Genomic DNA, 27337 nt, shown 5'->3' on the forward strand with positions numbered 1-27337 from the left:
GCGCAGTAGCCTCAAGCGTCCAAGATGGCGTTCGCGCAGCAGCTGTACAATGTGGTGTTCCGTCGGACGTCCACGTTGGTTTTGACGGTCGTGGTGGGCGCCGTGATTTTCGAGCGGGGCTTCAACCAGGCCACGGAGGCGATTTTCTGCCGTCTCAACGAGGGGGTAAGTCAGCCAGGGTGGGCGCGCAGGCCCCAGCCGGGGACTTGCGTGAAAGGCGGCCGGAGTCAGTTGAAGGTCAGGCGGGCTGGCCTCCAACTCGAGGCCGCGGCTTCGGCCTATCGCGCTGCTTCTAGGTATCGGGCAGTGCACCTTTTGTGAAAGCAGGTGCTTCGCTGCCGCCTGCCTTTCTGGGGTGCCAGCTGTGCGCTTTCGGCTCCAGGTCTTCTGCAGCCTCATTGCAAACCTGCCGAAGCTGGGTGCCTTGGGAGTTTTTACCCGAACGCCATCACTCTGCTAAGCAAATAGTTCCCCAACACTGTCCAACTATTTACAAAGTCTGCACTACTATTACTATTAATCTTCTCATCACTCCTTATCACCCATTCTCTCCCACTTGTGACTGTATGACTGTAACTTTGTCACTTGTATCCTTACTATTTATATTGACTGCTTCCTAGTATGATTTGATTGCTTATTTGTACCCTATGACTATTATTAAGTGTTGTACCTGATGATTCCTGACTCTTGACGAATGCATATTTTCTTTTATGTACACTGAGAGCATTTGCACCAAAGACAGATTCCTTGTGTGCCCAATCACACTTGGCCAATCAAGAATTCTATCTTCTATTCTTATTGTACCCTGTGACTATTATTAAGTGTTGTACCTGATGATTCTTGACGAATGCATCTTTTCTTTTATGGACATTGAAAGGATATGAACCAAGACAAATCCTTTGTCTGTCCAATCACACTTGGCCAATAAAGAATTCTATTCTATTCTAACAGAGTTGGAAGGGACCTTGTAGGTCATCTAATCCAACCCCCCCCCCCCCAAGCAGGATGTTTTGTGAAGTTATAAGCAAGCATTTCCCAAATGTCATCCATATCTTAACTCCATGCTTGTTTTTGTGTCTCGCTGTGCAGAGACTGTGGAAAGACATCAAGCACAAATATGAAGTCAAGCAAGACTGAGGTACGGCAAGCAACCCTGGATTCCGGTCGGCTCCTCTGCCATCTTCACCAACAGCCCTTTGGTTTGTGGCCAGTTGTTCGTCCAGACGTTCATCCTTGTACGATGGCCCGGTGTACGCTACTCCCAAGTGATGAAAAGATTCAAATGACTTTTGGGATTTTTTCCTGAGAAAGCAGCTTAATAAAATGCACTCTCCAAGACAAGTGTATTTTGTACTATCTGTGTCACTTGGGAGTTTCTTGATTCTTGACGAATGTATTTTTTCTTTATGTACACTAAGAGCTTATGCACCAAAGACAAATTCCTTGTGTGTTCAGTCACACTTGGCCAATCAAGGATTCTATCTATCTTCTATTCTAATTCTATTCTTATTGTACCTTATGACTATCATTAAGTGTTCATTTTGTACCTTATGACTATCATTAAGTGTTCATATTGTACATTATGACTATCATTAAGCGTTGCTGATGATTCTTGACGAATGTATCTTTTCTTTTATGTACACTGAGAGTATTTGCACCAAGACAAATTCCTTGTGTGTCCAATCACACTTGGACAAGAAAAGAATTCCAATTCTAAATCAGTAAGTCACACCATTTTTGAGGAGCAGAACTTTGGCCCCCGGATTTTCTCTTAGGTTGCAGGAAAACGTCCACTGAAGCGAAGATTTCAGCTGAAGTGGATTGAATGCGATTTGCTTCTTTGGGAAGCAGTTTTGAGCCAATGGAAACAGTCCCCATCCCACTCGCAATCACACTTGAAATGTATTTATTTGCTGACCCATCTCGCCACGGGGCTTGCAAATTAAGACCACCAGAAGCCAACATTTTGCAGTGCAATGTCAAGTGGAGGTGGAAGTTTCACTCTGCTAGGAAAGACCCCCCAAAGGAAGAAACGTGATCCAGCAAGGCAGCTGGCTTCTCAGCAGGACTGGTGCTCTGCCATCAATCGGAGAAAGGAGAGGGAAATGGGTATACTTTTTATGATGCGAAATTGGGGAGGGGGGGGTTGACAGTTGAGGAAGAACAGAGGGGTTTAGAATCCAGTTCGTGTTGGCCTCCTGGCATCTTCAAGGCCCGTTTACCCTGCGTGGAATCTCACCAGCTCAAACACCAGCATTTCCCAAAACATCTCAGTGGTGCTGGATTGGCTACACAAGGGGAGGGGGGCTATGGGGGCAGGGTTAGGGGGAACACCAGGGGGTTCTGTCTGTCTGGGTGTGCAGGAACTTCAGGTTCTACCTGATTCTCCTGTAATCAGCATCTCTTAGTTAAAGTGCCCTTCCCCTTCAATCAAATGGGAGTCGAGGGTTTCACTTTCCTACGAGATCAGATTGAGGCAGCCCTGACAGAGGCAACCTATAGGACAACTCAAAACAGCAAAAGTTTCCGGAGGGACCGTTTAAAGAAAAGCATTTCTCAACAACGGACAATTTCCACAAGTTGCTCAACGCAGCCCTATTGCCAGGTCTGCAATCGCCTGTTATGTATGGATTTGTGCTTCCCGCCCTAGGAAAATAATCTTGCAAAAGGCAAGGTCTTCCTCTCTCTTTCTCCTGGGGGGGGCAGGGGGGGGACCTCCCTGAAAAAGGAGCAGTTCCAAACACGCCTCCCTGGCGCGCCACTGTTTCAAGACGGGATCATGCCTTTATTCCGCTTCCGGTCGGCCATTGCGCGTCTGTTGTGATTCGCCCTCGTCCCCTTGCTGGCTTCTTTCTTCCGTCGCTCCTGGACTGTCTCTCGGCTTTGGCCGCGGCCCTTGGCAACGCCCGTCGCAGCTACGGAGTTATCTGGCTTTTGCCTGCAAGAGAAAAAAAAAATGGACTGTTAACATCCACCAGCGAAATGTCACTGGGGTGACATGATATTTGGGTTCCGGCATCTCAGGGGCTGCCCCAAAGAAGAGGGAGTCAAGCTGTTCTCCAAAGCACCAGGAGGCAAGAGAAGAAGCAACGGATGGAAACTGAGGAGGAGAGAAGCAACGCAGCACAAAGGCGAAATTCCCTGATAGTGAGAAAAATTAACCAGTGGAACTGTTTGTCTCCAGAAGTTGTGGGCGCTCCATCACTGGAGGCCTTTAAGAAGAGACAGGACAACCATTTGTCTAAAATGGCACACAGCCTCCTGCTTGAGCAGGGGTTGGACTAGAAGACCTCCAAGGCCCCTTCCAGCCCTAGATCCTAAATACCTGGTGCCCTCTAATTGGGTGGGAACTGCTACCCCCAGACTACTAAGCCAGCTTGGCAAATCGCAATCCTAGGTTGGACGCCTGGAACTTGGCACAAAAATCAGGAGAAGGAGGAGGGCTTTGGGGTGGGGGATCCTTACCCTTTTCTTGCCAGGAAGGTCATCCGCCTGGCCTCGGCTCGCTCCCGCAGCACCGCTGGATCTTGAATGAAGTGATCCTGTTAGCCAAATGAGAAGAAAGATCTTTTTGAGAAGCAGGGATTCCATTCCTCCGCTGTCCCACGAAAACATCGGGAGCTTTTCCCCGACGTGGGACAGCAACGGGGACATAGGTGCGATCCTGAACAGGTGGAGAGGATAGAAACCTTTAGCACTTACAACTGAGAAATGGGTCATGGTGTGTATTTAACTTGATTGCGTATCTGGGCCTGGGTTCCAGGGATGGGGGGGCTGTAGAGGATGGGGGGGTACAGCAGCATCTTTCAGTTGGCTTTCTATATTTTAAGTGTAGTGTTTTTCGACCTCGGGAACTTGAAAACGGGTGGACTTCCACATCCCAGAATTCCCCAGCCAGCATTCTGGCTGAGGAATTCTGGGACTTGAAATCCACATAACTTCAAGCTCTGAGATTGACGAATTACTGGGTTACCATGATGACCGGAGATGCTTAAAATATATCCAGATATTTCATGTCCAGGGCAAAAAACAACCACCATATTACTAGTTTACTAACTGAGCCACGGTGGGCAGTGTTAAGAGTGCGGTACTGCAGGCTACTTCTGTTAACTGCCGTCTGACTGCAACTTGGCAGTTCGAATCTCACCAGGCTCAAGGTTGACTCCGCCTTCTGTCCTTCCGAGGTGGGTAAAACGAGGGCCCAGATTGTTGGAGGCAAGAGGCTGACTCCGTAAACTGCTTAGAGAGGGCTGGGAAGCACTGTGAAGTGGTATATGTCTAAGGGCCATTCCTAGTGCTATCCACCTTCCCTTCCCTCCCTCCCAAGTAGTTGGAATGCAGTATTGCAGGCTAACTTTGCCCACTGCCAACAGTCGAGTCTCACCGGCTCAAGGTTGACTAGCCTTCCATCCTTCCAAGGTAGGTAAAATGAAGACCCAGATTGTTGGGGAGGCAAGAGGCTGACTCTGTAAACCGCTTAGAGAGGGGCTGGAAAAGCACTGGGAAGTGGTATGTAAGTCTTAAGTGCTATTGCTATTATCAATTGCAGTGATTCACTTTAACGGGGGCAAGAAAGTTGATGAAATGGGGCAAAGCTCACTTAACAAATGTCTCACTTAGCGACAGAAAGCTTGGGCTCAATGGTTGAGGGCTACCTGTATATATATAAAACGCAAAGTTTCTTTTTCGTGTCTACCAGTTCCTCTAGAGACAAAGCAATCGGGGACTTCATAAAATGTTAAGTGCCAGCCTTTTGAGCGTCCACCATTAAATATTCTCCCTCCACGGACCAGAACTGTCAAACTTCATGGCATGTGGGCGCCGGACGCCAGGACTCAAGGGAGAAAGCTGTACAGCCACCCACTGGACCAGCTGCTTCGCGTCCTGAAAATCCAAACTTTTCCCCAGGCTGCTGGCAGCAGAGATTGTGTTCTGCAGGGATTGTGTTCTGCACCTTTCACAATTGCTTTGTCATGCTGGCCACCAGAGACAGGCAACCAGACACGGTGAACCTGGTCTTCCAACGCTCCTTCTTGTACGGTCAGAAAAGTTTCAGCCATGTCCCAGGGTATCTGCCTTACCGGGATCCAGCAAGGAGCTCATGCTGGAGCTAACTTAAGAGGCAGTGCTTGCCTAACAAGAGGGAAGGATAGGGCAAAAAATTCCTTGTCCCTGTCCTGTTCTGACCCAGGCTCCCCAAAATCGCGAAGCAGACCCCTCATTCCGACAAAAAAACCACAACCTTTTATTTAGGCTAATGTGAATTCTTCTCATTCGCATCCAGCAAAGTCCGGGCAAACAGTCTTTCAAGAGTGATTTACAACCACAGACCTTTATCAGGCTTGGAGAGTTGCCAGGCCGATAGCTTCCAAACGCCACGCTGCAGCAGACAATACTTGGCAAGGGGTCGGGCACAAATCTTCACCCTCATTAAATGAACTAATTGTCTCCCGCAAAGCCCCACTCCCCTTTTGCTCTTCTTTATTCCCTATGGGAGGAGCCATTCACCGTCTACTTGAGCCTTTGACCCTTGTTCCTTAACTGTTCCCTTCTCCTGGCAGCTCTGCGCATGTGCCCATTGGAAACAGGCTCCAGCTGTTCTTCTTCCCCACTGATCTCTGACTCTGAAGGCAGCTGATAACTGTCAGGCAGCCCTGGCCACATCTCTGCCTCTGACACGCAGAGCACTCATCCGAGCCTTCCCCAGACTCCAGGACTGGCCCATGTTCCTCCCCAACCTCCTCACTGTCTGAACCTGGGCCACATTTCCTCAGGTCGCCAAAGTTCTCACTCAAGATAACTTGGAGTAGCTGCCAACTTCTGATCTCGTCCGCTCTCTCAGGAGCTGCCTCTCCTTTCTCCTGTTCGGACCGCAGGATTGCTTCACCACCTCTTCCCTCCCTCCAGAATTCCAGGTGGCTCACCTTTGTTGCCTCTCTATCCTCCATCGCCTCTTCTTCATCCTCCTCCTCCTCCTGCTCCTCCTCTTCTTTGGGCCTCAGGACTTGAGGGATGGTGAACGGCCTTCAGGAAGATGGAACCACCACACGGTGAGACTCATCAAGAGTAGACAACTCGCCACAACCAATTGGCCCCAGCCAATTCACCACAAGCAACTCACACACACACCCCGCCATGGTGCAGGAGGCTGACTAGGCTACGCCCTCCAGCCAGGGGTGGGATTCAAATTTTTTAACAACCGGTTCTGTGGGTGTGGCTTAGTTGGTGGGCATGGCTTGGTGGTCATGTGACTGGGTGGACATGGCTTGGTGGTCATGTGACTGGCTGGATGTAGCCAACTCAACATCACTCATATCGAGGCATGCATCTCCTCGCCTGGCCTCTCATGACTGTGGGGATGCTGCAACAGTCGTAAGTGTGAAAAATGGCCATAAGTCCCTTTTTTCAGTGCCATTGCAACTTTGAATGGTCACTCCACACAAGCAAAGTACTAGCAAAGGAGGGGGAAAAAGCTCCAGAGACGTTCCAGAGACAGGAAGTCTAGTCCTGCCCAAGAATGTAATAAGGGTTAACGGAGAGGCAGTTTCTGTAAGCAACACCAGAATGTTTCCTTCCTGCCTTCCTTACAGGATTAGCCCAGTAATTTCTTCTAACAACCGGTTCTCCGAACTGCTTATAATGTTAACAACCGGTTCTAGCGAATAGGGGCGAACCGGTAGAATCCCATCCCTGCCCCCAGCCACCGGGCAGAGAACCCCTTGCTAAAATTTTTGAAGCCTACCTGGAATTAAGCACTGGCGCACATGGACACTGGCTTACCTTCTGCTGATCAGCTCGTCGTCTGAGTCAGCATCGTTTGCTCCCACCTGGTTGCCGTCATAGGTGTCGTCGTATTCGTCCTCGTAGTCTTCCTGGGAGAAGAGGCGATCCCCGCTCACCACGGGCACCTCCTCAACAATGACGGAGTATTGGTTGTAGCGTTCCCTCTGCTCCTGCACCAGGCGCTTGTCGTTCAGCAAGCTTTTCGTGGTGGCTTTGTCGCTCCTGCAACCATGGAGAGGAATACTGTTGTGGTTCGCCGGCAGGTGAGGAGGGCTGAGGTCTCGGAGAGGTGAGGACTCGGATGAGGGGCCTGCGTGGGATGCAGGGATGGGGCCAGGACCATCAGGGAGTGGAGTGCTGCCTTCGGAGATTGTGGGAGCTGGCAGCAGTGAGGAAGAGGCCCCCGAGGAGCCTGTGCCCAGTGTGCACGCACGCAGGGCTGCTCGAAGGAAAGAGCAGCTGCAGCAGGAAGGGCGACTCGGGAGTAAGGCTGCAAGGCAAGGGCCCCTCCCTTAAGGGATAAAAGCCAGCCCTCAGAGGTGGGATTCTTTGCAGGAAGCAAAGACGTTTTTGCACTCAAGTCTTGTGGACATTCGGAATACCTTGCTTGGTGTTTGGAGACTCTTTTGTCTTTGAAATCTTTCTTGGTAACTTTATCTAGTATTCTTGGCAGCCTTGCACAACCTTGGCAAGGCTCGTTCTTATCAGAGTCAATTAGTCTGAAACAGCCTTTTTAACCAAGAAGGAACGCAATTTGCAGAGAAACATTAAAGGTTTCGCTTTTATCTCTATTTGGTGTTTGTTTACTTGGAACAAGGTTTTGGTCAGAACAAATACAAACAAAACTCGGGTACACAACTTGAGGTCTTGGGGATGGGAAGGCTTCCTTTTAGTCGAACATTTGGCTTCTACCGATTGGAAAAGAAGAGCTCGGGGGGATGAACTGTGGGCTCCTTGGTGCTGTGGTGATGTTGGTTGCTTTCTTGCAGACCTGTCGTTACCCAAATTAGGTAACATCATCGGTGCTACGAGGGAGTGGGGTTTGTGGAGAGGAGGAGAAGGAAGAGGAGGAGAAGGAAGAGGAGGAGAAGGAAGAGGAGGAGGAGGAAAAGGAGAAAGAGGATTGTTGGGTACTTGGGGGTCTCTGAGCCTGACTGTTTTCTTGCAGATGTTTCATTACCCAACTAGGTAACATCATCAGTGCTAGAAGGCAGTGGGAAAGGAGAAGGAGGAGGAGGGCACTCTCTGAGCTTGGTAGTTTTCTTGAAGACTTCTCATTACCCAACTACGTAACATTATCAGTGCTAGGAGGGAGTGGGAGTTTTCCCTTTTCCCTGATGACGTTACCTAGTTGGGGATGAACTCGGGGTTCTGGCAGTTGAACTTCCCACACCTTTAAAGCTGCTACGGGGGAGGAACCCTGGATTGGAGGGGGAACAGCGCAAACTCACCGTTTGCCTTTCTGAATCCGAGAGACGTCCACCAGATCCTTGCTGAAAACATCAAACTCGTCATCTTGGAAAACGTTGCACCGAGAAGTGACAAGCGGAGTCAGGTCTGGTTTCACAGGCCTGGCAGGAACAGTTGTTTATTTTATTTATTTATTTTTTCTTAAAAGAACAGCAGCAATGAAAGTCTTCATTTCCGGAAATGCAAGACACAAATCTTTCGGGAAACACGCCCCCGTTTTTGGGCAGGAGTGTCATGAGGTGGTGGATCCCCCAGGAGGAAGCGGGGATGAGGCAACTCAGCTGAGATATCAGGTGTGAGAGAAAGGGGATGAAGAAGGTTCCTCCTTAACAGTTTCCGGAGTATATATTGTGGATATAGAGAGAAGAGTCGTCAAGTCTGGCAAGATTCTGTCTACCGGTGTGAATGATAAGGAACTCGGCTTGGAAGAATCACCCTGTGTCATTCTTGGCTTGGGACCTGAGATATGGTGACTGAGGAATCCCGGGAATTGAAGTCCACACAGGATAGGATGGCATGTATTAAGGAGGTGGGTCCTAGGAGGGAAGGGGTGTGTTCCAGAGGAGGAAGAGACAACTCAATCTGGATATTATGTGTGAGAGAAAGAGGGTGAGGGCAGCTCCTCCCTAAGAGTTCCCAATGTATACTGTAGATGCAGAGAATAGAATCCTCTTTCTGGCAAGATTCTGTCTACAGGTGTGAAATAAAGGGCCTGTTGATGAACACAACTACTAATCAGAAGACATGATGGAAACTCCTTTAATTTCACAACGCATCAACTGTAGTTTTCAACTGGGAAACTGTGATCATCTTAAATCAAACCAAGTCCAAAACCTTCAGAGAATTCCTTGAAGGCCTGGCATTCTAACAAATTGGCCATCAACAGGCATACAGAGATAAAGGACATCTCCATACTACTCAAAAGAGATTCACATAAAATAAAACAATATAATAATAGAATATATATATATATTGGTTTTGATAATATTTTTAGAATATTATATTAAGATAGATTTGGTATGATTTTACGATTTGTTATAAATTAACTAAATTATAGTTATCTCGCTTAAGCATGAATTAGTTAAATTATAGTCAAATGATTGTTTAATAAGGATATTAGGATATATAATTGTTGATTGATAATATGAGTTATTATGTAACATAATTATTATGATGACTATGAAATAGATGCACAAAAAGGAGTGATAAACCAACCGATACACTGTCTGTAAATTTATGAAGAATGACGATGTTCTTATGTTATGTTTTATGTTTTATGTATTTTTATTTGTTGTTAAAATCAATAAAACTTTTATAAAAAAAAAAAGAGATTCACATCCTGAATTTATTATATATATATATATATATATATATATATATATATATATATATATATATATATATATATATATATAAATGTATATATAAATGTATGTATGTGTGTTTTCATAGATGCCCAGCACACCAGCCCACACCACCAGTATTTACAGAGAGACGGCAGCTCCGATCACACACTGCTTGCACTGGCACGAAGCCGAAAGCACCAGCCTGAGGATGGCGAGTGGGACCTCGCTCAAATGTCACCAAGATACTCTTAATCTTACACTATAGACGAACACTATACAGAAGCCTGATGATGGCAGATGAGATTCTGCCGAAATGTTGCTACAACTTTAAAAGCACAACTATAATGACGTGGGAAAATACCCGAACAAAGCTGAATACCATACATATAAATACCAGCAAAAGCTTAAAAGAAATTATATGTGTGTGTGTGTATGTATGTATGTGTATGTATGTGTGTGTGTGTGTGTATATATGTATGTATGTATGTATGTATGTATGTATGTATGTATGTATGTTTTCTGAGGTTCTCGTGGGTATTTGTATGTGGATCTTTGGTTATTCGGGTTTTCTCCCGCGTAAGATTGGAAGTATCTAGGCAACGTTTCGATGAAGTCTCATTCATTATCTTCAGGCTTGTGTCTTCAGCTCTGTGCTTCTCAGAGTTGTAGCTCTGTGCTTCTCTGAGAAGCACAGAACTGAAGACACAAGCCTGAAGATGATGAATGAGACTTCATCGAAACGTTGCCTAGATACTTCCAATCTTACGTGTGAGAAAACCCGAATAACCAAAGATCCATACACACACACACACACACACACACACATACATCTCAATATAATCTCCTTCCAACTTTACCTAGGCATGGTTCTGTCAAGCATCTGTACGGAGGCCCCCAACTTGTCCTCTAGAAGGTTGTTGATGACATGCTCCACGTTGTAGTTGTACTCCTCCAAGCAGGCCAGGACAAAGCCTTCTCCAAGGTCAGGGAGCAGATCCTTCACCTGAGAGATCAGGGAATCCAGCTCTACTCCCGAGACGGGAGCTACAGGAGCTGCAGCTGCTCCAGCACACTAGACAGATCAAATCAATAAGCCATGTTAACATACACCAAGAGGATGAAAGAGTCCAACTGAGAGGCCCTCCACTGTGCCGCACGAATCTGCTGAGCCGAAAAAGGCAGGCATGTAGGACTGGGCGGGGGCAGCTGATCGTCACAGCTTAACCGGTCCAAACCGGCAGCATCCCACCTCTAAGAAGAGCCTAAATCAGCCACAAAGCTGCCATCTTGGCTGCAGGCTGCGGCTGTGCTCCAAACACTTACCTCCAGGTGATCCTGCTCCTCAAAGGGTTCCGTTTGTTCTGAGGCACTGGGGACTGTAACGGCCCCGGTTGCGGTTTCATAGACAGGTGGGCCTTGGACCGTTTTTCTCCTTCTACCTGTTTTGTCCCAGGCACTTTCCACAGCTTGCAAAATGTAAGATGTTCGGGTTTCGTCTCTGTCCAATGGTGTCAAGGGCAGATTCCCGATTCTCCATAGAGACAGAACGTTGGACAACGATAGTGCTTAGACTTATAGACCGCTTTATAGTGCTTTCCAGCCCCCTCTAAGTGGTTTACAGAGTCAGCCTCTTGCCTCCCAACAATCTGGGTCCTCATTTTAACGGCCTCGGAAGGACGGAAGGCTGAGTCAACTTTGAGCCAGTCAGGATCAAACTGCTGGCAGTGGGCAGAGTTTGCCTGCAATGCTGCATTCTAACCCCTGTGCTTCCGGGGGGGGGGGCGGGAGGGGGGCGGGAGGGAGGGAAGGAAGGAGGGAAGGAAGGAAGTAGAAGAATTGAAAGAGATAAAGAGAAAGATTATAAGGGAGAAAGGGAGGAAGGGGGAGGGAGGAAGGAAGGAAGGAAGGAAGGAAGGAAGGAAGGAAGGAAGGAAGGAAGGAAGGAAGGAAGGAAGGAAGGAAGGAAGGAAGGAAGGAAGGAAGGAAGAAGAAAGAAAGGAAGGAAGGAGAATTGAAAGAGATAAAAGAGAAAGATTATAAGGGAGGAAAGGAGGAAGGGAGAGAGAGGAAGGCAGGAAGGAGAAGAAAAAGAGAAAGAGAAAGATTATAAGAAAGAAAAGGAGGAAGGGAAGGAGAGGAAGGAAAGAAGAAGAATTGAAAGAGATAAAGAGAAAGATTATAAGGGAAGAAAGGTGGGAGGAAGGAAGGAAAGGAAGGATGAAGGAAGGAAAGGAAGGATGAAGGAAGGAAGGCAGAACAATAACAATAGCTTTTATATACCACTTCACGGTTCTTTCCAGCCCTCTCTAAAGCGGTTTACAGAGTCAGCCTCTTGCCCCCAACAATCTGAGTCCTCATTTTACCAACCTCGGAAGGAGGGAAGGCTGAGTCAACCTTGAGTGGGTCAGGATCAAACTGCTGGCAGTGGGCAGAGTTTGCCTGCAATGCTGCATTTTAACCACTGCGCCCCCAGGGCTGTAGCTCTGTTGCTACTGGTAGTTCTCGACGTACAAACAGTTCCTTTAGTGACGGAAGTGACAACAGCACAAAAGTGACGTAGGGCCGTTTTTTTCACCCCGGTGACCACTGTAGCATCCCCACAGTCCTGTGATGGAAAGGGGACAGAAGAACTGAGCATTCACACTGGTGCCAAAGGATACAGCACTGAAGAGGCTTGTTGGAGGAGGCTGACATCATCTGCCAGAGGGAAAAGCTCGTCGTAATCGCGGAGAAACCTGAAAACAGAGAGATGCAAATCCCATGATTTATAAGGATTAACAGAGTTGGAAGGGACCGTGGAAGGTCTTCTAGTCCACCTCCCTATGTCATTTCAGACGAATTGCGGTCCAGTCTCTTCTTAAAAACCTCCAGAATAGAATGGAATGGAATATAATAGAAATAGAAATAGAATACGAGTAGAGTAGAATAGAATAGAATAGAATAATAAAGAATAGAGTAGAGTAGAGTAGAGTAGAGTAGAGTAGAGTAGAGTAGAGTAGAGTAGAATAGAATAATAAAGAATAGAGTAGAATAGAATAATAAAGAGTAGAGTAGAGTAGAGTAGAGTAGAGTAGAGTAGAGTAGAATAGAATAGAATCTGGAAGGGACTTTGGAGGTCTTTTAGTCCAGCCCCCTGCTCAAACAGGAGAACCTATACCATCTCAAACAAGGGACTGTTCAGTCTCCTCTTAAAACCTTCCAGTGTTGGAGCATCCACAACTTCTGGTGGCAAGCAGTTCCACTGGTTAATCGTTCTCGCTGTCAGGAAATTCCTCCTTATTTCTAGGTTTCTTCTCTCCTTGATTAGTTTCCACCCGTTGCTTCCTGTCCTGCCTTCTGGTGCTTTGGAGAATAGCTTGACTCCCTCTCCCGTTTTATGAACCGAGCATTTTTTAATTCACTGGATTGCATACATTTCAGAAAAGGGGATTCATTGGATTTAAGGATGTGGCGTATATACGCAGCCTGAAACCCTGAAGCGTGGTAAAATTTGCAGATCACAACGTTCCAGAGTTGCGCCAAGCTCCCTCACCTGGTCTCCTGAAGCACGGAGGTGAAAATCTGCAGGAACTCTTCTATGTATGGCTGGATGTTGTCGCAGCTGCAAGAACAAGGTTAATTGTTGCAGATGATCTGTGGAAATGATACGGGCAGAAAATCCAGGTTTACCTATTTCTAAGGCTTTCAGGAAAGGGGGACACTAATTCTAAAATGGGGGTGAGTTCTGCTGCTGTTTTTCCCCCCGCCTAACTGCTAAACTGATCTATGAAGTCACTTCAGGCCGTGACTACAACTTCCAGAATCCCCAGCCGCACTGGAGGGAGAGGTTTGCTCTACTTATTTGGTTATAGTCAATATCCCAATTCTATATGGGAGAATTCTATTCTCCCATATAATTCTATTTGGGACACAAACGTAAGAACAGAATAATAGCACTGGAAGGGACCTTGGAGGTCTTCTAGTCCAACCCCCTCGTCAGGCAGGAAACCCTATACCATTTCAGGCAAGTGGTTGTCCAATCTCTTCTTGAAAACCTCCAACCCTAACCCTAACCCGTTCCACTGATTAATTGTTTTCACTGTCAGGAAATTCCTCCTTGGTTCTAGGTTGCTTCTCACCTTGATTAGTTTCCATCCGCTGTTTTCTTGTCCTGCCTTTGGAGAATAAATTGATGTCCGGTTCCTGTGGCAGCTCTTTTAAGTATTGGAAGACTGCTATGTCTCCCCTGAGGCTTCTCTTTTGGAGAATAAGTCAGTCCCTTCTTCTTTGGGGTAGAAGATGATATTGGAAGATTGCTATCATGTCATCCCTAGTCCTTCTCTTCATTAGGCTAAGCCGAGGGTCTTCACACTTGGCAATTTTAAGACCTGTGGACTTCAACTCCCAGAATTCCTGAGCTCACATGGACTGGAGGAGGAGGAATTCTGGGATTTGAAGTCCACAAGTTTTAAAGCTGTCCATGCTTGAAGACCTCTGGGCTAAACATTAACATTAGTTCCCCTTAGCCGTTCATGGCAGGATTTAGCCGTATCCTCTTTGTTGCTCTTTTCTGCGCTCTTTTTAGGGCCTCCATTATCTGTTTTGTATCATTTTTGTATTGTTGGCTTCAACCGGGAACGCAGCCCTCCTGAGGGGAGGGGCATTTCCCAACCTCTGGCCGAGGTTTGGCAAGGTGGGAAATACCTGCTTTCCAAAATGGGCTGAAGGCACAGCTGGTGGACCACCATATGGAACATCTCCACCATCTTCTTCCGAGAATGGCACAGCCTCCTCCATAAGTCCGACAGTACTCTAAAGGGCAGAAAGAGAATCCACACAGTCAGGGACATGACCACAAAAAGAACTTTGCGGCATTAAAGGGCAGGAGAACCTGATCAAAATGTGTGCCCACCACCACCACAGGGGTGGGACTCTACCGGTTTGGATGTTAAATTGGCATCTGGTTTGCCGAGCCGGTAGTTGAACTGACCAGCTGGCTGCGGAAGTACCGGAAGTTCAGAAACGGGCCTGTTTCTGGCTTCCGGAGGGCCTCCAGGGTCCGGGGGAGCCCGTTTTCGCCCTCCCAGAGGTCTGAGGGAAGCCTCCGGACTCTGGGGAAGGCAAAAAACAGCCCTCCCAGAAGTACCGAAATGGGCCGGTTTCTGGCTTCCGGAGGGCCTCCAGAGCCCGGGGGAGGCCGTTTTCGCCCTCCCAGAGGTCTGAGGGAAGCCTCTGGACCCTTGGGAGGGTGAAAAATGGCCCTTCTGGAAGTTTTGGTAGGCCACGCCCATCATGGCGATGCCCACCCAGCAGCTGGTCAATAAACCAGTTGCTGGGAGTTTTGAATCCGACCCCTGTCCCCCCCCCAAAAAAAAAAAAAACCCCAGCTGGCTCAAGCAGATTTTTGGTACCCTTCAAAGCCAGGCAGAGAAAAAAAAAAACGTCAGAAAGGACGAAAAACGAGGCCCTCGCTCCAAACCACAGACCTGCTATTTTCGGGGTGCCGTTTCTTGATAGCAGATTCCAACTCGGGGATCACCATCTCGTAAAAAGCAGCCAGCCTGCCAACCCAAGGAACAAAGGAGTGAGTGGGCTTTTGTGGAACAGCCAGTCCAAATGGCTGGAAGTAAGGAGTGGGTGGGGAGGAGAGAGAGAGTGGGGAAAATGTGAAGATGGATCTCGGAAGACGCTGGAAAAACTAAGAGCGCAGCCAGCTCTACAGGCAACGAAGTTCTAGGTATCTCCTCCTGAAGACACATCCCGGCAGGCAAAGAAGAGCAAGCTTCAGATCGGAGGTGTCCAACTTGGGCCACTTTAAAGACTTGTGGACTTCAACTGTCAGAATCCCCCCAACTTGAAGAACTTGTGGACTTCAACTCCCAGAATTCCCCACCAACTTTAAGAACTTGTGGACTTCAACTGTCAGAATGCCCAACTTGAAGAACTTGTGGACTTCAACTCCCAGAATTCCCCACCAACTTTAAGAACATGTGGACTTCCATTCCCAGAATTCCCCACCAACTTTAAGAACTTGTGGACTTCCATTCCCAGAATTCCCCACCAACTTTAAGAACTTGTGGACTTCAACTCCCAGAATTCCCAAATTTAAGAACTTGTGGACTTCCATTCCCAGAATTCCCCACCAAATTTAAGAACTTGTGGACTTCAACCCCCAGAATTCCCCACCATCTTTAAGACTTGTGGACTTCAACTCCCAGAATTCCCAAATTTAAGAACATGTGGACTTCCATTCCCAGAATTCCCTTCCAAATTTAAGAACTTGTGGCCGCCTTCCACTCCCAGAATTCCCCACCAATTTTTTAATGTCTATTCCTCCTCGAATGAAAACCTCCCCACCTTTAAAGGGGCTGCCTACGAAAAAGCTTTGGAAGGACCTCTGGGGAAACTCACAGCTTGGCTACGTTCTCAAGCACGCCCCTCGTACCGGATGCAAAACACCCCAGCGGCCTAAATGAATACCTGAAACAAAAATCGTGCTTCTGAAAAGTCTGGCAAGCCGAGGGAAAGATATCGAGGAAGGCAAACAGGGTGATGCAGCTGTCGCAGATGTACAGGACAATATCTTTCAGCTCCTGGGAGGAGAAAGAAAAGAGGCATTTCCAGAATTTGGGTTCCAAATATTGCCCTCTCCCATCTTTGGAAGAGCTTTATAGCTCCCACTACCTTAAGAAAGTTCAAAACATTCTCCACATTTAGGTAAAGGTTCCCCTTGCACCTAAGTGCCAGTCGTTTCCGGCTCTCGGGGGCGGTGCTCATCTCCAGCCAGTGCTGTCCGAAGACGTCTCCGTGGTCATGTGACTGGCATGACTAAATGCCGAAGGCACATGGAACGCTGTTCCCTTCCCACCAAAGGGGTCCCTATTTTTCTACTTGCATTTTTTACGTGCTTTTGAACAGCTAGGTTGGCAGAAGCCGGGACAAGCAACGGGAGCTCACTCCATGACGTGGCGGTAGGGATTCGAACCGCCGAACCGCCGACCTTTTCTGATCGACAAGCTCAGCGTCTTAGCCACTGGTCCCTGAGCCACATTTATAATGCCTGGGAATTTGGGAGGGGGGGGATTTCATGGAGAGATGGAAGGTTAGACTCAACAACATTCCTTTCTCAGAGAGTCAAGGACAACTTGCCCTGCACCTAGAGGGGAGTGACCGGAGGGATGTCCCCAGTTGGCATGAAGATTGGATTGGGCCATGTGATGGACTGATGGGTGCAGGGGATGGATCTTGGATTTCTCTTTTGGGAAGGAAAAACCTGGAACTCTCAGATTCGGGTTTTCCCAGAGGTGCCAATATGACAACTCTTAATAAAATGGAACTTGGAGGAACTGATTGTCTGAGTTTGTTGGTTTGGAGTTGGTTAGTTGGAATGCTGACAGACTTCCTCTGTTGCCTGTCTTGACATGCCAACCTCTTGAATCATCTCAAGCCCCCCACCCCATAAGATAACCACAGAGTTGAGACCCACTCAAAAACATGAAGGTTCCATTGTGGTTCTTTTCGTTTCCTTGGTGAGTTTGGTTTGTCCTCGTTTGTTCCCGTGAAATTGTCAAAAAGGAAAAAAAAAATATTGTGGTTCTTGTGGCTCATTCAGCGTTTCGGGCTCGCTCTTTGACCTCAAAGAAATCTTGTCTCTTTAACTTCTGAAACGCTCGCAGCCTGCGCCAACACGGCAAATCCTCTCCCTGTGCCTACCATTGCCGCCTTTCGTGCATCGTTCTGCGACGTGCGTTGGGAGCAAAACGACCCTTTTTTGCAAAGTCTTTCGATAAATCTGCACTATGCAGTGAGATCTTAGACGTGGACGGAGACCGGAATGGGAATCGTTTGGTTGAAGAAGAAAAAAACTGACTAAGCACATGTGATGGGGAGAAAATGCCTCACCCTTTGACTATATATAGGATAACAGAATTGGAAGGGACCTTGGAGGTCATCTAGTCCACCGTCCACCCCCGCCCAAGCAGGAGACCCTACACCGTTTCTGACAGATGGCAGTCCAGTCTCTTCTTGAAAGCCTCTGGTGATGAAGCTCCCAAAACCTCTGACCCAGTCACAGGATGGACAAGAGGAAGAATGACAAGTTGGGAGAGGGGGGAGAGGAAGACAGCCACCCTGCCGTTGGGGGGTCCTCACCTGCAAAGGTAGCCCCTTTGGAGTCATCCTGACCCATTCCTCCAGCTTCTGTGGACTACCTGAAGCCTCTTCGCCTTGCAAGCCACAGGCATGAAGGATGTTGCTGAAAACCTGGAAGGCAAAGGACAGACAGATAATGACAGAAGAGAATATTGGTAGCTGAGGGTTGAATTATGGGATCCTTGGTGGTCTCTGAGCTTGGTTCTTTTCTTGCAGGCGTTTCACTACCCTACTAGGTAACATCATCAGTGCTAGAAGGGAGTGTGGTTTGTGGAGAGGAGGAGGAGGAGCATAACTAGCAGGTATTATATATTGTCTCAGAGTAGCTCTCAAATATCCCCAGAGAAGCAAACTAACCTGAAGAATCGTAGGTATGGTTTCATCCAAATCACTGAAGTAACTTGACTGTTGGGTAAAGATGTTTCCTGAAGACAGGAAAGAGAGGAAAAAAAGAGAGAGAGAGAGAGAGAGAGAAAGAAAAGGCTAGTTAAATGATCAAAGGTTTCACATTAGCTATGAGCTGAAGTGGTTTCACGGAGCAAGGAATACCGAATACATATTCTGTGTAAGTATAACTTCTCAGAGCTGAAGAAGCTCCTTGGATGGGAAGCGAAATGCCTTCAAAGAAAAACTAGAAAGTCCAGTTGCCTCTTGAAAAAAAAAAAAAAGCACCTTTGGGACAACAATGACCTGGAGGACTGAGAACCTCCCTAGATATCTGGATTCTGTTGTGTGAACCCAATCAAGAGTTACTTACTCGCTAACAACTCAAGCACAATCACTGTTTAGCCGTGGTGAGTGAAGAGGCTGTTCTGGAGAAAGGTGTCAATAATTGAATCCAGCCAGGTCATGAGTTGAACCCATGAATACAGAATAACAAGAATTGGAAGGGACCTTGTAGGTCATCTAGTCCAACCCCCCCGTCCAAGCAGGCAACTCTACACTGTTTCTGACAGACGGCAGTCCAGTCTCTTCTTAAAAGCCTCCAATGATGAAACTTCTGAAGGCAAGCTGTCCCACTGAATAATAGAATAACAGAGTTGGAAACGACCTTGGCGGTCATCTAGTCCAACCCCCCGCACCCAAGCATGGGCGGCCTCTTTCAGAAATGGGGATTGATTGTTCCAAGGTCAAACATCCATCGATTTGGAGCAATGGGTTGTTGTTGTTTTTAACCAAATGCATCAATCAATGAGGAGAGTTCAGGCAAGGAACGTGGATTTAATTGAGTGACCTCCTGCCAAAAACCTACCCTTTCCTCATACCAAGATGTGGACTCTTGCATTTCAGAGACAAAGCAAAGCAAAATTAGAATCAGGTCATTTTCAAGATTGGCATTTAAACATAGCAAAAAAAAAAAAAAAACACCTCTATTTAAGTTTCTTGGGCTTGCTTGTTTGGTTGAAGAAGGAAGCACCTAAGCCTGCAGACTCCCGAGAGAGATGGAAGCAGACTTCCAAAAATGAGCAACATTATCTGATGTTTGACGCATGACTGAACAAATTTTTGAGCAGTACCTTGAAAATCCTGCTCAGCATTAATTCGTCTCAAGGTAGGGAGCTAAACAAATAATTGAAGGGACTAAGGTTGTTTCTTTAGTTCAGTGAGTGATATCCAAAATATTCGGTCCCGCTGAACTCAATAAATCATGCATTCCACTGAGCGATAGATTTTTGGGGTTGTTTTTTTAAATGATGGCTGGGTTTAATTTTCATCAGGATATTCCAGAAGGTGTACAAAACCCTTATTAAACTAAGCAAATGTATTCACTGGGCCAATATATTCCAGGCATGAAGCTGCCTTCCAGGATCAGTACAGATAGGTAAATTAAAAAAAAAAAATGTAATTACGCTCTTTTTAAAAAGCATCTCAATTTAGGGAGCCAAAAAAATAATTGAAAAGAGCAAGGTAGCTGCTTTAATTCAGTGAGGGATATTCAAATATTCAGTCTCACTGAACTAAATAAGCATGCATGCTTATCAAGCTGCAGACAATTTTTTATGTAGGCTATCTCCTTCCTGGACTTAAACCCGGCTACCACGCAGGCAGTAGCAAAATTCTGTGCAGCTGCAATGACCACAAGGAAAATTCAATTACAGAATTAAAAATGATGACATGTACCGAATTTTTTGTAACTCTAACAATTTTCAGAGAATTGATATTTACACACATGCTTACCAGCTCTCCCATCATGTAAACAAGGGCAAGAGCTACACTGTTTGATGCTATGAAGGACGACCAGAAGTCAAGGGGTGAGGTTCTCATTTTACCCACCTCGGAAGGACAGAAGGCTGAGTCAACCTTGAGCTAGTCAGGATTGAACTCCGGGCAGTTGGCAGTTAGCTTGCAATAGCACTTAGACTTATATGTCACTTCATTGTACTTTCCAGCCCTCTCTAAGTGGTTTATAGAGTCAGCCTCTTGCTCCCAACGATTTGGGTCTCCTTATTTTACCCACCTCAGAAGGAGGGAAGGCTGAGTCAACCTTGAATGCACACATTATGTCTTAATTTTAGCATAAAAGCCTTGTGTGCGTGTGTGTTTGTTGGTGTGTTCACTTGTTCCATAAAGACTGTTACTCACTGCTACGTCGTACAGGAGGATTTAAAGCTGCAAACTGCTTTGATAAACAAGGGGAGGGTTTAAAAAAAAAACATCTAGTATATTTCGGATAGATCAGAGATCTGTTTTAAGAGATGCTCCCCCCACCCCCCACCATCCTGTGAACTAACCAATCATCTTCTGGAGTAAGGAGCCATTGCCTTTTCCAAACAGCACGCACAGATCCAAGATCTTGGGAATGTCGAATAAGAAGTTATTGTAAAGGATCTCTCCAAATACTGATGGTGTGATGAAATGATCCTGCAGGAGAAAGGAAGGGAAGAGAGAGAGAGAGATTGGAAGACATTTATTGACAGCTGCCAAAATGGTCTCTCTTGTAGTGATGAGTGTAAGGACAATGTCTACTCAACAGAAAATAATATTTGCAGATTGAACTGTGGGGTCCTTGGTGCTACCTGAACTGGGTGGTTTTCTTTGCAGATGTTTCGTTACCCAGCTAGGTAACTCCATCAGTGCAAGGGAGAGTGGGGGTTTGCTCCTGAGCAATGTCTGCAAAACAACAGCCAAACTCAGAGAACACCAAGGGTTCCACAGAGTAAGAGAATATTGGTGGCTCAAGGTTGAACTGTGGAGTCGTTGGTGCTCTTTGGAGAATTTCTTGCAGGGATTTCATTACCCAATTAGATAACATCAGGAGGAGGAGGAGGAGGAGGAGGAGGAGGAGGAGGAGGAGGAGGAGGAGGAGGAGGAGGAGGAGGAGGAGGAGGAGGAGGTGATTGACTATGAGGTCCTTAGTGTTCTCTGAGCTTGCTTGTTTTCTTGTAGATGTTTTATTATACAAGAAGGCAACATATTCAGTGCTAGGTAATAGCACTGATGATGTTACCTAGTTGGGTAATGAAACATCTACAAGGGAACAAGCAAGTTCAGAGAGCAGCAATGGCCCCACAGCCATCTTCCTCCTCCTCTTCCTCCTCCTCCTCCTCCTCCTCCCACTGATGATGTTATCTAACAGGGTAATGAAACATCTATAAAAAAAAAGCAAGCTCAGAGAGCACCCACAGTCTTCCTCCTCCTAGCACTGATGATGTTAGCTAGTTGGGTGATGAAACAAGGCTGCCATTGTAGTCAGAAGAAGGAACATGTCTGTAAGGCACAAGGCCGGAGACCTCTCAAAGCATTCCATGAATCGGACGCCTCTTCTAAAACCAACCTTTTGATCAGAACAAAGCAATTTGAAGGACTCTTTGGGATTGATTACCGTGGAATTAGGAATTACATGCTTCCACATGTCTCTAAGAGAGCCCTCGGAGTGGTTGCGTGACTAATTCATAAAACAATAATTGACAGAAATGATCAAACATGCGAAGGGCCGGTCTTTGGGGAAAAGCCTTTGAACTTTTCCAAAACAAGGCTCAACACCCGAAGGAAGGTGTTGTTTTTTTTTCTCAGAAGGGTAAACAGAAAGCTGTCCTTCCTTCACCCCTTCTTTCTCCCCACACCGCCACCCCCTTATCCAAACAGAAACACGTCTAGGTTGTATGTTTTCAAGTTGTGTTTTTTTTTTAAAAAAAGGAGGAGGAGGGAGGGAGGGAGGGAGGGAGGGGAAGAAGGGCAAGAAGAAGAGGAGGAGGAGGAGAGGAAGAGGAGGAGGAACATACATTTGGAGCTCAATTGTGGTCGTAAGCCGAGGACTGGCAGTATAGTATTAATCATTGAATGATCACCCTAGTGAAGCTTCATCCTCCGTCACTTCCTTATTTGAGCATTATCCCAATTGTATCATATTTTTTGAGGAGGGGAAGGGGAAGGAGGAAGAGGAAGAGGAAGAGAAAGAAGAGGAAGAGGAAGAGGAAGGAGGAGGAGGAGGAGGAGGAGACAGGGAAGAGGAAGGAGAAGGAGAAGGAGAAGAAGAAGGGGAAGGAGGAAGGAGGAGAAGGAGAAGAAGAAGGGGAAGAAGGAGGAGGAGAAAGAGACGGGGAAGAGGAAGAAGGAGACGGGAAGGAGAAGGGGAAGGGAGAAGGAGGAGGAGAGAAGGAGAAGGAGGAGGAGGAGGAGGAGGAGGAGGAGGAGAAGAAGGAGAAGAAGAAGAAGAAGAAGAAGAAGCATTTACTTTGGATTCCTTGTGGGTGGACATCCGGAGGAAGGTTAGGAAAACGTTCCGGTGAAGATGCTTCTCGAGCTCCTTCACCTCGGCAGGGAGGTCCGTCCTGGTGTCGAACTGGCGGGGGGCGTGGCGCAGGTACGAATCCAGGCATTTCTGGAGCGACTCGTCAAAAATGACCTGGTGGGAGAAAGCAAAGGCTTCCTAGGTAACCCCATCAGCGCTAGGAGGGAGTGGGAGCTTTCCCTTCTAGCACTGATCATGTTACCTAGTTGGGTATGAACCAGGGGGAGGAAGAAGAGGAGAAAGAGAAGGAGGAGCACTGTGGGGTCCTTGGAGCGCTCTGAGCTGGCTTGTTTTCCTGGAGATCTTTTATGACCCAAACTAAGTGACATCATCAGTGCTAGGAGGAGGAGGAAGAGGAGGAGAGAAGAGGACGACGACTCTGGGGTCTTTGGTGCTCTCTAAGCTTCATGGGTGTCTCCCAGACATTTCATGACCCAACTAGGTAACACCATCAGTGTTACAAGGGAGTGGGGTTTGCGAGGAGGAAGAGGAGGAGGAGGAGGAGGAGGAGGAGGAGGAGGAGGAGGTCATCCTTGGTGCTCTCTGAGCTTGGTGCTTTTCTCACAGACATTTCATTACCAAACTGGACAACGTCATCAGTGCTAGAAGGGAGTGGGGTCTGCAAAAAGGGAGAAGAGGAGGTCTGTGGGGTGGGGGGTCATGAAACATCTGCAAGAAAACACAAAAGTTCAGAGGGCACCAAGGGATGTAAGTCTAAGTGCTCTTGCTAGAACAGTCCAGGCTTCCAAGAGGCCAGCCAGGAGTTGGCAAGGCTGGGAGAGAAAGTCTCCTATCGTTCTCTCTTTTCTTTCCACCTTTTCTCATTTACAACGACAAACAACCACCACCGCCGCCACAAACAGTACCTGGCACCAGAATTTATCATGGGGCAGAGACAGGAGCCAATCCAGATCACGTGCGATGAATCTGGCTCGTTCCGAAAACTCCTCCACCAGGGCCGGATCTTCGGTGCACGGGAGGGGCTTGTACACCACAAAAGACCGGTCTGTTTTATTTCGGGGTGCTGAAAGACAAAAATGGGGTGGGGGGTGAGGAGGGGAGGTCGGGAGCCCCAAGACAAAATGGCAGTCCTTGGGCCTGCTTTCTCGGTGGTCTCGGAGAGCATTTCATTGGCAAAGTCGTGTTTGCTCTTTTGGGGGGATGCTGGCCTGCTGCCTCTCTGCCAAAGGCCCTGCCGATGAGCATTTTAAGGTTACAGATGAACAGAGTTGGGAGGGACCTGGTAGGTCATCTAGTCCAACCCCCCACTGCCCAAGCAGGAGACCCTACACCGTTTCTGACAGATGGCAGTCCAGTCTTTTCTTGAAAGCCCCCCGGTAATAGAGCTCCCACAACTTCTGAAGGCAGGCTTGTCCTATTGAATATATAATAACAGAGTTGGAAGGGACCTTGAAGGTCATCCAGTCCAACCCGCCGCTCAAGCAGGAGAGCCTACACCAAGGGTCTTCAAACTTGGCAAGTTTAAGACCTGTAGACTTCAACTCCCAGAATTCCTGAGCTAACCTGTCTGGAGGAAGAGGGATTCTGGAAGTTGAAGTCTACAAGCCATAAAACTGTCAAGTTTGAAGACGCCTGCCCTACGCCATTGCTGACAGATGGCAGTCCAGTCTCTTCTCGAAAGCTTCTGGTGAGGGAGCTCCCACAACTTCTGAAGGCAAGCTGTCCCATTAAATACAGGATAACAGAATTGGAAGGGACCTTGGAGGTCATCGAGTCCAACTCAATGGGGGTGGGGGAGCCAGATTCACTTAACAACGGTGGTGAGAAAGGCTTCAATGTAGGGCAAATCTCCCTTAACAATTGAACAACGGAAATTGTTGGGCTACGCTGCAGTCGTAAGCCGAGGACTACCTGAGTTTACATCCGGGAATGTTCGCTCAAAACCCAAGAGAATTGAAGACTCCAATATTCCATGAGGGTTTACAAACTGGGAGCTGGCAACGGCGACTATGAATCCGTGTCCCTGGAAATACAGCTACCTGATTGTCCCTTCCTGGTATTTTTTAACTTGGTGGCTTCTGTTCAAATGGTTTTGGCAGCTCCCCCAATTTATGGCTGTCTCTGAGGCAGCCTGGAGGAGCCCCTTCTGAAGCCCCCCAGAGGCTAGAGAAGTCAACAGAACATACGGCAAATTGCCCTTTCGATGAATGGCCCCTCAGTCTGCAGCCTGCAAAACAACTTCGGCGAGGACACTGGAGTGTTTTCCAGGTTTGTAAGCAGTTTGTTTCACTTTTTCCTGAGCCTCATCCAGCACAAATGGACATCAGAGCCACAGAGACGATGCTTTGCACCTGGTCCTGTCCTGTTTTTGTTTTTTTCAAAAGCCGTGCCTAAGGAGGAGCGAAGTGGATTGCCATTTGTTTGACAGTATATCAAGAGTTGGAAGGGACCTTGGAGGTCCTCTAGTCCAACTCCCAGCTCGAGCAGGAGACTCCATATCATTTTGGACAAAAGGTGGCCCAATCTCCTCTTGAAAAACCTCGGACTTCTGGACACTTCTGATCCACGGATGAATTGTTCTGACTGTCAGGAAATTCTTCCTTAGTTCTAGGTTGCTTCTCTCCTTGGTTAGTTTCCATCTGTTGCTTCCTGTCCTGCATTCAGGGGCTTTGGAAAATAGGTTGATCACCTGCTCTTTGGGGTAGCCCCTCAAATATTGGAAGGCTGCTGTCATGTCACAACCCCCCCGAATCTTTTTTTGTTTCACTAGACTTGGCGCAAGACAGAATGACAGATAGATAAGATAGAGGCAGATGATTTAGATAGATGGATGGATGGAGGGAGGGAGGGAGAAAGAGAGATGATAGATAATTGGATGGATGGAGAGAGAAGATGGATGGATGGGTGGGTGGATGGAGAGAGATGATAGATAGATAGATAAATAGATAGATAGATAGATAGATAGATAGATAGATAGATAGATAGATAGATAGATAGATAGATAGATAGATAGATGATAGATAGATAGATAGAATTAGTTGGATGGATGGAGAGAGAGTTGATAGATAAGATGGATAGATAGATGGATGGATGGATGGATGGATGGATGGATGGATGGATGGATGGATGGATAGATAGATAGATAGACAGATATAGAAATTAGATAAATAGATGATAGATTAGATAGATTAGATGGATGGATGATAGATAGATAGATAGATAGATAGATAGATAGATAGATAGATGATAGATAGATAGATAGATATAATTAGATAGTTGGATGGATGGAGAGAGAAAGTTGATAGATAAGATGGATAGATAGATGGATGGATGGATAGATGGATGGATGGATAGATAGATAACTTCAAGATAGGTGGACTTCTCTGCCAGCTGGGGAATTCTGGGAGTTGAAGTCCACTGATCTTGATGTTGCCAAGGTTGGGAAACACCGCACTTGATGTGTGAAATTATAACTTTTCAAATTCTTCAATTAGAGGCCCTGTTGACTGGGAGATTCTGAGACGTGTAACGTGAACACCTATGAATAGTATAAGGTTGGGGACGGCCCCACTATACCAGGTCTTAAAAAAGCAATTTTCATTGAAAGGTTTTAAAAAACCCAGCTAATTGAAATAAAAAGAGAAGGCGAACATGGTGAAGAGGGTCTCACAGCCACACTGACATTTCAGCCACTGTGAGGCTGCTCCTAATTGCAAAGAGGCCCATCGTTAGAAGCCCCCCACCCCTGAACGGCTGAGCCGCAGGGCGTTAAACTCTGCTTACCAACGCTGGTAAAGTGTTTGTCTTCCCTGTCAGTGAATCTTTTTCCGTAAACTGGAGTTCATCCAGAGGCAAGACCGGCATGTTTCCAGGCTCTTTTCGTCTGAAAGGACACACACACACGCAAGGGTCACATCAGGAAGCGCTTCAGGAATTCATAGACTAAAACCCATGTTGATCCTGGTACAGTCGCCACACCTAGAAGTCTCCAAACTGTTTTTTGTACAAGAATGTGAGAGAAAAATAAAATTCTCAAGGATTTTTGGCACGAAGCTGGCATAGCAGAAGGTCAACCATCACAGCAGAATAGAGCATAGTATAGTATAGTAATATAGTAATCTCTCTCTCTCTCTCCCTCCTCTCTCTCTCTCCCTCCCCCTCCCTCCCCTCCATCCTCTCTTCTCTCTCCCTCCCTCCCTCCTCTTTTCCCTCCCTCCCTCTCTCCCTGCCTCCCCTCTCTCTCCCTCCCCCCCTCTCTCTCCTGTCCCTCCCCTCTCTCTCTCTCTCCCTCCCTCTCTCCTCTCCTCCCCCTCTCTTCTCTCTCCTTCCCTCCCTCTCCCTGCCTCCCCCTCTCTCCTTCTCCCTCTCTCCCTCCTCTCCCCCTCTCTCTGGAGTGGGCGGGATCTTAATTAGGGCTTATTTGGGGCACACATGTAAAAATCAAGCTAGGACTTTCAGGGTAGGTCGTATTTTCGGGGAAACAGCACACACACACACACACACACACACAGAGAGAGAGAGAGAGACAGCGTAGTATATCAACCTTGGAAGTTTGAAGATGTGTGGACTTCAACTCCCAGAATTCTCCAGCCAGCATAAAATTCTCAATTTTGGGAGGGCACGAAGCTTAAAGAGCAGAATAGCATCACAGTAGAACAGAGCAGAGCAGAATCTGGCTGGCTCGGCTTCAGAGGAAAATGGGTCTCTGCCTTCGTTCATGGGAACTGTAGTCCAACACTAATAGAGAAGCCCTCCTCGACCTCCTCTAACTGCCCTTCAAAAATCCAGAATTTCATAATTGGCTCCCCTCCCCAGAAAGGGAGAGCCAGTAAACCACGTCACCTCTCCAAAAACTGTCCCCTACACAACAACCCTGCAAGATGGACCAAGGAAGGGCCAGCTGGCATTCTCCCCC

General features: G+C 47.2%; 2 protein-coding genes and 1 long non-coding RNA gene across 4 annotated transcripts; 1 reads left to right on the top strand and 2 right to left on the bottom strand.

Moving 5' to 3' along the window:
* Window positions 1–24: 24 nt before the first annotated feature.
* On the top strand, window positions 25–1335 carry UQCR10 (ubiquinol-cytochrome c reductase, complex III subunit X). The gene is made up of 2 exons (XM_026691734.2): window positions 25–165; window positions 1090–1335. Exons 1-2 carry the CDS (start codon window positions 25–27, stop codon window positions 1135–1137), a joined length of 189 nt encoding a protein of 62 aa, XP_026547519.1. The 3' UTR covers window positions 1138–1335.
* A 108-nt stretch (window positions 1336–1443) lies between these two features.
* Window positions 1444–1617, bottom strand: LOC148129590 (uncharacterized). Its single transcript, XR_015745247.1, has 2 exons — window positions 1548–1617; window positions 1444–1515 (listed from the first exon to the last, which is right to left on the bottom strand). It is a non-coding gene; the product is annotated as an uncharacterized LOC148129590 (long non-coding RNA).
* A 1147-nt stretch (window positions 1618–2764) lies between these two features.
* On the bottom strand, window positions 2765–27337 carry ASCC2 (activating signal cointegrator 1 complex subunit 2). Of its 2 annotated transcripts, XM_087942694.1 has the most exons (18): window positions 27265–27337; window positions 26206–26305; window positions 22405–22575; window positions 20462–20591; window positions 18087–18154; window positions 17730–17840; window positions 16059–16171; window positions 15065–15139; window positions 14283–14390; window positions 13132–13200; window positions 12260–12334; window positions 10923–11097; window positions 10457–10671; window positions 8235–8354; window positions 6781–7005; window positions 5925–6024; window positions 3466–3542; window positions 2765–2938 (listed from the first exon to the last, which is right to left on the bottom strand). In XM_087942694.1, exons 1-18 carry the CDS (start codon window positions 27327–27329, stop codon window positions 2767–2769), a joined length of 2169 nt encoding a protein of 722 aa, XP_087798820.1. In that variant the 5' UTR covers window positions 27330–27337; the 3' UTR covers window positions 2765–2766. The 2 variants fall into 2 exon arrangements, with proteins under 2 accessions (XP_087798820.1, XP_087798818.1); XM_087942692.1 differs by lacking the exons at window positions 26206–26305; window positions 27265–27337 and adding an exon at window positions 23328–23480.

The sequence above is a fragment of the Notechis scutatus genome, chromosome 13 (assembly GCF_049901735.1).
Source record: "Notechis scutatus isolate UNSWTSFEM ecotype Mainland chromosome 13, rNotScu1.2, whole genome shotgun sequence".
Taxonomy (NCBI): domain Eukaryota; kingdom Metazoa; phylum Chordata; class Lepidosauria; order Squamata; family Elapidae; genus Notechis; species Notechis scutatus.

Coding starts and splice junctions, on each gene's coding strand:
- ASCC2 (XM_087942694.1), bottom strand. CDS start 27,329: ATGCCAGCTGGCCCTTCCTTGGTCCATCTTGCAGGGTTGTTGTGTAGG. Junction 14,391..15,064: donor CGGCACCCCGAAAATAGCAG/GTCTGTGGTTTG, acceptor TCTGCCCTTTAG/AGTACTGTCGGACTTATGGA. Junction 10,672..10,922: donor AGGAGCAGGATCACCTGGAG/GTAAGTGTTTGG, acceptor TGATCTGTCTAG/TGTGCTGGAGCAGCTGCAGC.
- UQCR10 (XM_026691734.2), top strand. CDS start 25: ATGGCGTTCGCGCAGCAGCTGTACAATGTGGTGTTCCGTCGGACGTCC. Junction 166..1,089: donor TCTGCCGTCTCAACGAGGGG/GTAAGTCAGCCA, acceptor CTCGCTGTGCAG/AGACTGTGGAAAGACATCAA.